The sequence below is a fragment of the Mya arenaria genome, chromosome 8 (assembly GCF_026914265.1).
Source record: "Mya arenaria isolate MELC-2E11 chromosome 8, ASM2691426v1".
Lineage (NCBI taxonomy): Eukaryota > Metazoa > Mollusca > Bivalvia > Myida > Myidae > Mya > Mya arenaria.
The window spans coordinates 54,631,831-54,643,689 of record NC_069129.1 but is presented as its reverse complement, the minus strand read 5'-3'; the positions used below and the strand labels follow the sequence as shown (position 1 = coordinate 54,643,689).

At 39.0% G+C, this 11,859-nt stretch overlaps 1 protein-coding gene across 1 annotated transcript in view; it reads right to left on the bottom strand.

Moving 5' to 3' along the window:
* Positions 1-4,801: 4,801 nt before the first annotated feature.
* LOC128242749 (probable tRNA N6-adenosine threonylcarbamoyltransferase) overlaps positions 4,802-11,859 on the bottom strand; it is a 44,587-nt gene continuing 37,529 nt past the window's right edge. Inside the window, exons 11-12 of the mRNA XM_052960020.1 lie at positions 5,323-5,421; positions 4,802-5,014 (exon numbers count right to left, since the gene is read on the bottom strand). Of these exons, the coding sequence (XP_052815980.1) occupies positions 4,975-5,014; positions 5,323-5,421 (139 nt within the window). The 3' untranslated portion in view covers positions 4,802-4,974. The remainder of the gene's footprint in view (positions 5,015-5,322; positions 5,422-11,859) is intronic.

The window sequence follows — 11,859 nt, the reverse complement described above, 5'->3', positions numbered from 1 at the left end:
AATGACAGTCCATGATAATGTGCCAGTTGCCAGCTCAAACCCATGACCTATGTGTCACTTTGATGACAGACCATGATAATGTGCCAGTTGCCAGCTCAAACCCACGACTTTTGAGTCTCTTTAATGACAGTCCATGATAATGTGCCAGTTGCCAGCTCCAACCCACGACATTTGAGTCTCTTAAATGACAGTCCATGATAATGTGCCAGTTGCCAGCTCAAACCCATGACCTTTGTGTCACTTTGATGACAGACCATGATAATGTGCCAGTTGGCAGTTCAAACCCGTAACCTTTGAGTCTCTTTAATGACAGACCATGATAATGTGCCAGTTGCCAGTTCAAACCCGTGACCTTTGTGTCACTTTGATGACAGTCCATGATAATGTGCCAGTTGGCAGTTCAAACCCGTGACCTTTGAGTCTTTTTAATGACAGTCCATGAGAATGTGCCAGTTGCCAGTTCAAACCCGTAACCTTTGAGTCTCTTTAATGACAGACCATGATAATGTGCCAGTTTCCAACTCAAACCCGTGACCTTTGAGTCTCTTTAATGACAGACCATGATAATGTGCCAGTTTCCAACTCAAACCCGTAACCTTTGAGTCTCTTTAATGACAGACCATGATAATGTGCCAGTTGCCACCTCAAACCCACGACATTTGAGTCTCTTAAATGACAGTCCATGATAATGTGCCAGTTGCCAGTTCAAACCCGTGACCTTTGAGTCTGTTTGATGACAGACCATGATAATGTGCCAGTTCAAACCCGTGACCTTTGAGTCTCTTTAATGACAGTCAATGATAATGTGACTGTTGCCAGCTCAAACCCGTGACCTTTGAGTCTCTATGATGACAGACCATGATAATGTGACTGTTGCCAGCTCAAACCCACGACCTTTGAATCTCTATGATGCGGTCAATAACATATATATAGGGTAAAACAATCGAGATAAACCTCTGTAATTTAAATTGATGTATGTTTGACATGACCCCCTAATATTTCAACATGGAAATCAGTGCCATGGTAGCCACATTCAAAGTTTTTTGTTGAAAATATGGTCAGGCTATGCACCTTACAAAACCACTTTTCACTTTTGACCGTCTGCAAAGTGTTTTGTATTGATAATCATATGGAATAAAAGTTATTTATCTTCCCGCCAACAGGCTTGGAGACATGATATTATGATTGCTGGACTATTTTGTATAATAGGCCATTCAATTATAAATTCCAAGCTCCCGTTGTAAAAAAGGGCATATACTGTTAGTTTTGCAAATGTTTGTCTGTCTGTCAATTGGTCGGTCAGTAGACCAAGTCTTGTCACAACTAAAGAACTTTTTGACTAGGGACATCTGTGCCCTAATGATCTTGAATAGTTGATGGCTCCTCTTGTATTTGGGATCAGATGTCATTACCCCTCTTGTATTTGGGATCAGATGGCAAAACCTCTTGTATTTGGGATCAGATGCCATTGCCCCTCTTGTATTTGGGATCAGATGCCATTGCCCCTCTTGTATTTGGGATCAGATGCCATTGCTCCTCTTGTATTTGGGATCAGATGCCATTGCCCTTCTTGTATTTGACTCAGATGCCATTGTCCCTCCTGTATTTGGGATCAGATGCTGTTGTCCCTCCTAAATTTGGGATCAGATGCCATTGCCCCTCTTGTATTTGGGATCAGATAGCATTGTCCCTCTATTATTTGGGATCAGATGCCATTGTCCCTCTTGTATTTGGGATCAGATGTCATTGCCCCTCTTGTATTTGGGATCAGATGTCATTGTCCCTCTTGTATTTGGGATCAGATGCCATTGCCCCTCTTGTATTTGGGATCAGATGCCATTGCCCCTCCTGTATTTGTGATCAGATGCCATTGCCCCTCTTGTATTTGTGATCAGATGCTTTTGGCAACAACGTCTTGGAAAAGAGAATTATCATTCAAGAAGGGTTTGATATAGAACATAAAAACTTCACTAACTGCTTGCCCTTTACCTCAATAACAAGAATAGTTGGACCAATGGCCTTGACATTTTAGTTGTTGATGGCATTGACTACCAGACAACCTTCGTATTTTTGTTCAGTAGGTCAGCCTTGGCCAACCATGTTTTAAAATTCAGCGGCACTACAACTTACGAAAGGTTGTATCTAGGACTATGAATTCACCCTGTAGGCAGTAATTGATCTGTAAATGATCGTATAGTATGTTTGGCGTCAGTGGATCAAACATTAATGTGCAAAATCGTGACAACAGTTCACATAGGACCATGAAATCTTGCACCAACTGCATTACATGTTTAGAGGTTGAGTGTGAACAGAAGATAGTACTCATCATTTTAACATCAAGTTGTTTATAGCTTTAGTTCATAGTTTTGATAAAGAAAGTCTGCATACTACCAGATCAATCTTAAGTTTCTCCTTTAAAGATGAGATTGAGAGGTTTAAAAACAAAACAAATGTATACAGTCAAAACCCGTTTGCTCAAATTTGCTTGGCTCAAATTTCTTGTTGGCTCGAACTGGATGTAATCATCTGGGACCGATTTCATTACACTGAAGATAAGCATTCCCGCTTGGCTCGAAAATTTCCAAGGCTCAAAGTTTTTTCACCGGTCCCTGGGAGTTTGAGCCACTGGGGTTCGACTGTATAAACATATCATATATTCCACCTCGATCTGTTTTAAAGTTTTCTCTCTCTATCTCTCACTCTCATTATATATTTTGGCAAAATGTTTAATATTTGAATACTTCAAAACTGTAGCTAGTTGTTCTTTAAAGGGACTGTGTCACAGATTGGCACCAAAAAAAGTTTTTTTCTGTAACGAATCTCAGGACAATGATCTAATAGAATGTGTTACGCTTCGATATTATAATTGTAAAAAAAAGTACCAAAATGTAAAAAAAGAATTGTGTCAGGGACCGGGTTCGAACCCGTGTTGCCAAAATTGAAGTCCAGCGTCTTACTCACTGAGCTACAATGGCTTAAACTAATCAGGTGACATAATTAAGCTATACACCTACCTCGGAAATATCACGTGATAACACCGACTAGCCAATCACGCATAAGGAATGAATTCTACCTGGTTGACATAACCAGCAATCTTTTTTAATGGAAAAATATGAAATAACTGCTAAACTTAAATAAATTGAAAACTATGTGGTACTTCAGTTAGTAAGTTTCAATGCATTGTACACATCGATGCCAAGTTTATGTCAGTTTTCGACAATTTTCCTTTTTTTTCACTATTTTATCATACGTGAGACAGCCCCTTTAAAAACACCCTGGTGAGGGGATTCCAGCCCAAACACACACCAAAAGCAACCAAAAAATACAACCAATAAAAAATATGAGAATATAGAGCATTTGTTTTAAAAATTGTTTTCCTTCCTGCCTGTTGGCATGAAAACTAGATTTATTCATGCACAACAAGAACAATTGTAAGAAAGAACAAAAGTTTAGAATTGAGGAGAATTGATCCAAAGCACTAACAATGGAATTTTGACCTTCAATTATAGCATTAATGTTATATCACTAGGAATAAAACTTAAATGACAAACAAACACTAGGCATTAATGAAAACACATGTAATATTATAAGTTACGGGGTTAGAAGGTGACCCGATATGGGAGATACGGGCAAACGAAACTTGAACCCAAATATGGTTTCCTGCGCCCCGTATATCCCATATCGGATCACCTACTAACCCTGTAACATATATATATCACGTAGACAACCTGTTTAAATGTTTGATTTATTCATCGGTATATTCATCGGAATCTGAAAATAGACGCCATTTCGGTACGATATAAATCTGGTGACCCAATATGGAAAAATATTGGGTCACCGCATCCTGGACCAATGGCGCTGCGTCATTTATGTTGGAAGGATGATATACCGGTATTCAGTACGGATCTTGCATTGGGTAACAGAACAACTTTTAAAACATTTCTCTAAAATTGTACCCTCTGTAAATACATTATAACAGCATTTTTATTGGAAAGTTTTATTTCTTTAGTAATTATTTGCACAATTTTTGCATGTACTTGTATAATTTTCTACATATAATCTACATATTTTCATACAATTATAATGCAATCAGAATAGCACAGTAGAAAAAGGACTTGGAAAAACAATAACAGGGCAACTTTTCAATACAAGTCTTATCCTTATCCTTAGCCCTTCCTTGTTTGTGATTCCATTCAGACAATAGGTCAATTATTTTTAATGTTCAATCAAAATATATGAACTCAGATTCATCATTCTACTCTTAAATTCAAATATAATGATTAAGTAAGATGATTATTGAATACAGCCCATGGCCATATTTAAATGTACATGTTGATCTCAAATGTTGTAATGAATACATTTAGTCTAATTTGTTGACTCATGGGGCAAACTCGTTAACACTCATAACATGCATGTCCTCATTGACTTGACAGCTACATTTAAATGCTAGCATATATTATTCCCAGATGATGTGCACAAATTAAAAACATGAGCATTCAATGCCAAAATTTCTCTAAAGCGTAATGAACTTATTTCATTTGGCCAAAGTTCTTAATTAATTTTGGTTTTATAAAATATTTTTTTATCGTGATCATCATAAAGATAACTCCTTTCAAATTTCACAAACTCGTAAGAATATAAACATTACACAAGTCATTCCAAAACAAAACATGACCTTAGCCTAATCCTGTTATAAGTAACTTCAAAGACATTTTAAGAAATTGGGGCCAGTAAACTTTAACTCTGTATAACAGACTATAACAAGGCTTAGCATGATTTCAACCATATTGGTCATTTTATAAAAAAAAACAATGGGTAACAGGCATGTATAAAACTCCTAAGACACACCAGTTGTCTATGATATGAACACAATGGATGGAGTCAGATCTAGTGCATATTCCTGATGTACATGTGGGGTACGCTTAACTAATGTCAGATGTACACTTTTGTGTGTGTGTGGGGGGGGGGGGGGGGTCAGTCTCTCCATGTCACTTCTACTTCATCTGTGCGGAATCTGTGAAAAAAGGAAGTATATATGTAAAGACAGACAAAACATTTTGTTTCAATTGAACTAAGCTTTGTTCGCATATTTTTTAAAACATGTCATACAAAAACTAACTAATCTTAATCAACAAGATCAATGGCTTGTTGCTTAACTGTTAGATTACCATAGATTACCAAACCTTGGTATGTGTTTCAATATGTCAGAAACTAAAAGTAAAAAAACAATAGGAACAACAACCTCCTCAACAAATAAGCTCAATTTAAAGATGTTGATTTAAGGACCAAAACATCAAATTTGTGAAACCTTTCTTTGCTTACCTTTGAGTACAGGAAGTTTCTTTTAAAGGAGTTGTCTGGCCTGACTGGTACATGAGTGCCCCAGCCTGAGCTATCATGGCCCCATTGTCTATACAGAAACTGAAACATACAAGAGCTATCATGGCCCCATTTTCTATACAGAAACTGAAACATACCAAGAGCTATCATGGCCCAATTGTCTATACAGAAACTGAAACATACCAAGAGCTATCATGGCCCAATTGTCTATACAGAAACAGAAACATACAAGAGCTATCATGGCCCCATTGTCTATACAGAAACTGAAACATACCAAGAGCTATCATGGCCCCATTGTCTATACAGAAACTGAAACATACAAGAGCTATCATGGCCCCATTGTCTATACAGAAACTGAAACATACAAGAGCTACCATGGCCCCATTTTCTACACAGAAACTGAAACATACAAGAGCTATCATGGCCCCATTGTCTACACAGAAACTGAAACATACAAGAGCTATCATGGCCCCATTGTCTACACAGAAACTGAAACATACAAGAGCTATCATGGCCCCATTGTCTACATAGAAACTGAAACATACAAGAGCTATCATGGCCCCATTGTATACACAGAAACTGAAACACACAAGAGCTATCATGGCCCCATTGTCTATACAGAAACTGAAACAAACAAGAGCTATCATGGCCCCATTGTCGATACAGAAACTGAAACATACAATAGCTATCATGACCCCATTGTCTACAAAGAAACTGAAACATACAAGAGCTATCATGGCCCCATTGTCTATACAGAAACTGAAACATACAAGAGCCACATGGCCCCATTGTATATACAGAAACTGAAACATACAAGAGCTATCATGGCCCCATTGTCTATACAGAAACTGAAACATACAAGAGCTACCATGGCCCCATTTTCTACACAGAAACTGAAACATACAAGAGCTATCATGGCCCCATTGTATACACAGAAACTGAAACATACAAGAGCTATCATGGCCCCATTGTCTATACAGAAACTGAAACAAAAAAGAGCTATCATGGCCCCATTGTCGATACAGAAACTGAAACATACAAGAGCTATCATGGCCCCATTGTCTACAAAGAAACTGAAACATACAAGAGCTATCATGGCCCCATTGTATACACAGAAACTGAAACATACAAGAGCTATCATGGCTCCATTGTCTATACAGAAACTGAAACAAACAAGAGCTATCATGGCCCCATTGTCGATACAGACACTGAAACATACAAGAGCTATCATGGCCCCATTGTCTACAAAGAAACTGAAACATACAAGAGCTATCACGGCCCCATTGTCTATACAGAAACTGAAACATACAAGAGCTATCATGGCCCCATTGTATATACAGAAACTGAAACAAACAAGAGCTATCATGGCCCCATTGTATATACAGAAACTGAAACATACAAGAGCTATCATGGCCCCATTTTCTACAAAGAAACGGAAACATACAAGAGCTATCATGGCCCCATTGTCTATACAGAAACTGAAATATACCAAGAGCTATCATGGCCCCATTGTCTATACAGAAACTGAAACATACAAGAGCTATCATGGCCCCATTGTATACACAGAAACTGAAACATACAAGAGCTATCATGGCCCCATTGTCTATACAGAAACTGAAACATACAAGAGCTATCATGGCCCCATTGTCTACACAGAAACTGAAACATACAAGAGCTATCATGGCCCCATTGTCAATACAGAAACTGAAACATACAAGAGCTATCATGGCCCCATTGTCTACACAGAAACTGAAACATACAAGAGCTATCATGGCCCCATTGTCTATACAGAAACTGAAACATACAAGAGCTATCATGGCCCCATTTTCTACACAGAAACTGAAACATACAAGAGCTATCATGGCCCCACTGTATACACAGAATCTGAAACATACAAGAGCTATCATGGCCCCATTGTCTATACACAAACTGAAACAAACAAGAGCTATCATGGCCCCATTGTCGATACAGAAAATGAAACATACAAGAGCTATCATGGCCCCATTGTCTACAAAGAAACTGAAACATACAAGAGCTATCATGGCCCCATTGTCTATACAGAAACTGAAACAAACAAGAGCTATCGTGGCCCCATTGTCTATACAGAAACTGAAACATACAAGAGCTATCATGGCCCCATTGTCGATACAGAAACTGAAACATACAAGAGCTATCATGGCCCCATTGTATACACAGAAACTGAAACATACAAGAGCTATCATGGCCCCATTGTATACACAGAAACTGAAACATACAAGAGCTATCATGGCCCCATTGTCGATACAGAAACTGAAACATACAAGAGCTATCATGGCCCCATTGTATACACAGAAACTGAAACCTACAAGAGCTATCATGGCCCTATTGTCTATACAGAAACTGAAACATACAAGAGCTATCATGGCCCCATTGTCTATACAGAAACTGAAACATACAAGAGCTACCATGGCCCCATTGTCTAAACAGAAACTGAAACAAACAAGAGCTATCATGGCCCCATTGTCAATACAGAAATGAAACATACAAGAGCTATCATGGCCGCATTGTCTATACAGAAACTGAAACTTACAAGAGCTATCATGGCCCCATTGTCTACAAAGAAACTGAAACATACAAGAGCTATCATGGCCCCATTGTCGATACAGAAACGGAAACATACAAGAGCTATCATGGCCCCATTGTCGATACAGAAACTGAAACATACAAGAGCTAGCATGGCCCCATTGTCAATACAGAAATGAAACATACAAGAGCTATCATGGCCCCATTGTCTATACAGAAACTGAAACATACAAGAGCTATCATGGCCCCATTGTCGATACAGAAACTGAAACATACAAGAGCTATCATGGCCCCATTGTCAATACAGAAACTGAAACATACAAGAGCTATCATGGCCCCATTGTCTATACAGAAACTGAAACATACAAGAGCTATCATGGCCGCATTGTCTATACAGAAACTGAAACAAACAAGAGCTACCATGGCCCCATTGTCAATACAGAAATGAAACATACAAGAGCTAGCATGGCCCCATTGTCTACACAGACACTGAAAAATACAAGAGCTATCATGGCTCCATTGTCTATACAGAAACTGAAACATACAAGAGCTATCATGGCCCCATTGTATATACAGAAACTGAAACATACAACAGCTATCATGGCCCCATTGTCTACAAAGAAACTGACACAAACCAGAGCTATCATGGCCCCATTGTCTATACAGAAACTGAAACAAACAAGAGCTATCATGGCCCCATTGTCTACACAGATACTGAAACATACAAGAGCTACCATGGCCCCATTGTCTATACAGAAGCTGAAACATACAAGAGCTATCATGGCCGCATTGTATACACAGAAACTGAAACATACAAGAGCTATCATGGCCCCATTGTCTATACAGAATCTGAAACAAACAAGAGCTATCATGGCCCCATTGTCTATACAGAATCTGAAACATACAAGAGCTATCATGGCCCCATTGTCTATACAGAAACTGAAACATACAAGAGCTATCATGGCCCCATTGTCTATACAGAATCTGAAACAAACAAGAGCTATCATGGCCCCATTGTCTATACAGAAACTGAAACATACAAGAGCTATCATGGCCCCATTGTATACACAGAAACTGAAACATACAAGAGCTATCATGGCCCCATTGTCTATACAGAAACTGAAACATACAAGAGCTATCATGGCCCCATTGTCAATACAGAAACTGAAACATACAAGAGCTATCATGGCCCCATTGTCTATATAGAAACTGAAACAAACAAGAGCTATCATAACCCCATTTTCTGTACAGAAACTGAAACATACGAGAGCTATCATGGCCCCATTGTCTACACATATACTGAAACAAACAAGAGCTATCATGGCCCCATTGTCTATACAGAAACTGAAACATACAAGAGCTATCATGGCCCCATTGTCTACACAGATACTGAAACATACAAGAGCTACCATGGCCCCATTGTCTACACAGATACTGAAACATACAAGAGCTACCATGGCCCCATTGTCTATACAGAAACTGAAACAAACAAGAGCTATCATGGCCGCATTGTCTACACAGAAACTGAAACATACAAGAGCTATCATGGCCCCATTGTCTATACAGAATCTGAAACAAACAAGAGCTATCATGGCCCCATTTTCTGTACAGAAACTGAAACAAACAAGAGCTAACATGGCCCCATTGTCTATACAGAAACTGAAACATACGAGAGCTATCATGGCCCCATTGTCTACACAGAAACTGAAACAAACAAGAGCTATCATGGCCCCATTGTCTGTACAGAAACTGAAACAAACAAGAGCTATCATGGCCCCATTGTCTACACAGAAACTGAAACAAACAAGAGCTAACATGGCCCCATTGTATATACAGAAACTGAAACATACAAGAGCTATCATGGCCCCATTGTATACACAGAAACTGAAACATACAAGAGCTATCATGGCCCCATTGTCTATACAGAATCTGAAACAAACAAGAGCTATCATGGCCCCATTGTCTATACAGAAACTGAAACATACAAGAGCTATCATGGCCCCATTTTCTATACAGAAACTGAAACATACCAAGAGCTATCATGGCCCAATTGTCTATACAGAAACTGAAACATACCAAGAGCTATCATGGCCCAATTGTCTATACAGAAACAGAAACATACAAGAGCTATCATGGCCCAATTGTCTATACAGAAACTGAAACATACCAAGAGCTAGCATGGCCCCATTGTCTATACAGAAACTGAAACATACAAGAGCTATCATGGCCCCATTGTCTATACAGAAACTGAAACATACAAGAGCTACCATGGCCCCATTTTCTACACAGAAACTGAAACATACAAGAGCTATCATGGCCCCATTGTCTACACAGAAACTGAAACATACAAGAGCTATCATGGCCCCATTGTCTACACAGAAACTGAAACATACAAGAGCTATCATGGCCCCATTGTCTACATAGAAACTGAAACATACAAGAGCTATCATGGCCCCATTGTATACACAGAAACTGAAACATACAAGAGCTATCATGGCCCCATTGTCTATACAGAAACTGAAACAAACAAGAGCTATCATGGCCCCATTGTCGATACAGAAACTGAAACATACAATAGCTATCATGACCCCATTGTCTGTACAGAAACTGAAACATACAAGAGCTATCATGGCCCCATTGTCTATACAGAAACTGAAACATACAAGAGCCACATGGCCCCATTGTATATACAGAAACTGAAACATACAAGAGCTATCATGGCCCCATTGTCTATACAGAAACTGAAACATACAAGAGCTACCATGGCCCCATTTTCTACACAGAAACTGAAACATACAAGAGCTATCATGGCCCCATTGTATACACAGAAACTGAAACATACAAGAGCTATCATGGCCCCATTGTCTATACAGAAACTGAAACAAAAAAGAGCTATCATGGCCCCATTGTCGATACAGAAACTGAAACATACAAGAGCTATCATGGCCCCATTGTCTACAAAGAAACTGAAACATACAAGAGCTATCATGGCCCCATTGTATACACAGAAACTGAAACATACAAGAGCTATCATGGCTCCATTGTCTATACAGAAACTGAAACAAACAAGAGCTATCATGGCCCCATTGTCGATACAGACACTGAAACATACAAGAGCTATCATGGCCCCATTGTCTACAAAGAAACTGAAACATACAAGAGCTATCACGGCCCCATTGTCTATACAGAAACTGAAACATACAAGAGCTATCATGGCCCCATTGTATATACAGAAACTGAAACAAACAAGAGCTATCATGGCCCCATTGTATATACAGAAACTGAAACATACAAGAGCTATCATGGCCCCATTTTCTACAAAGAAACGGAAACATACAAGAGCTATCATGGCCCCATTGTCTATACAGAAACTGAAATATACCAAGAGCTATCATGGCCCCATTGTCTATACAGAAACTGAAACATACAAGAGCTATCATGGCCCCATTGAATACACAGAAACTGAAACATACAAGAGCTATCATGGCCCCATTGTCAATACAGAAACTGAAACATACAAGAGCTATCATGGCCCCATTGTCTACACAGAAACTGAAACATACAAGAGCTATCATGGCCCCATTGTCAATACAGAAACTGAAACATACAAGAGCTATCATGGCCCCATTGTCTACACAGAAACTGAAACATACAAGAGCTATCATGGCCCCATTGTCAATACAGAAACTGAAACATACAAGAGCTATCATGGCCCCATTTTCTACACAGAAACTGAAACATACAAGAGCTATCATGGCCCCACTGTATACACAGAATCTGAAACATACAAGAGCTATCATGGCCCCATTGTCTATACAGAAACTGAAACAAACAAGAGCTATCATGGCCCCATTGTCGATACAGAAAATGAAACATACAAGAGCTATCATGGCCCCATTGTCTACAAAGAAACTGAAACATACAAGAGCTATCATGGCCCCATTGTCTATACAGAAA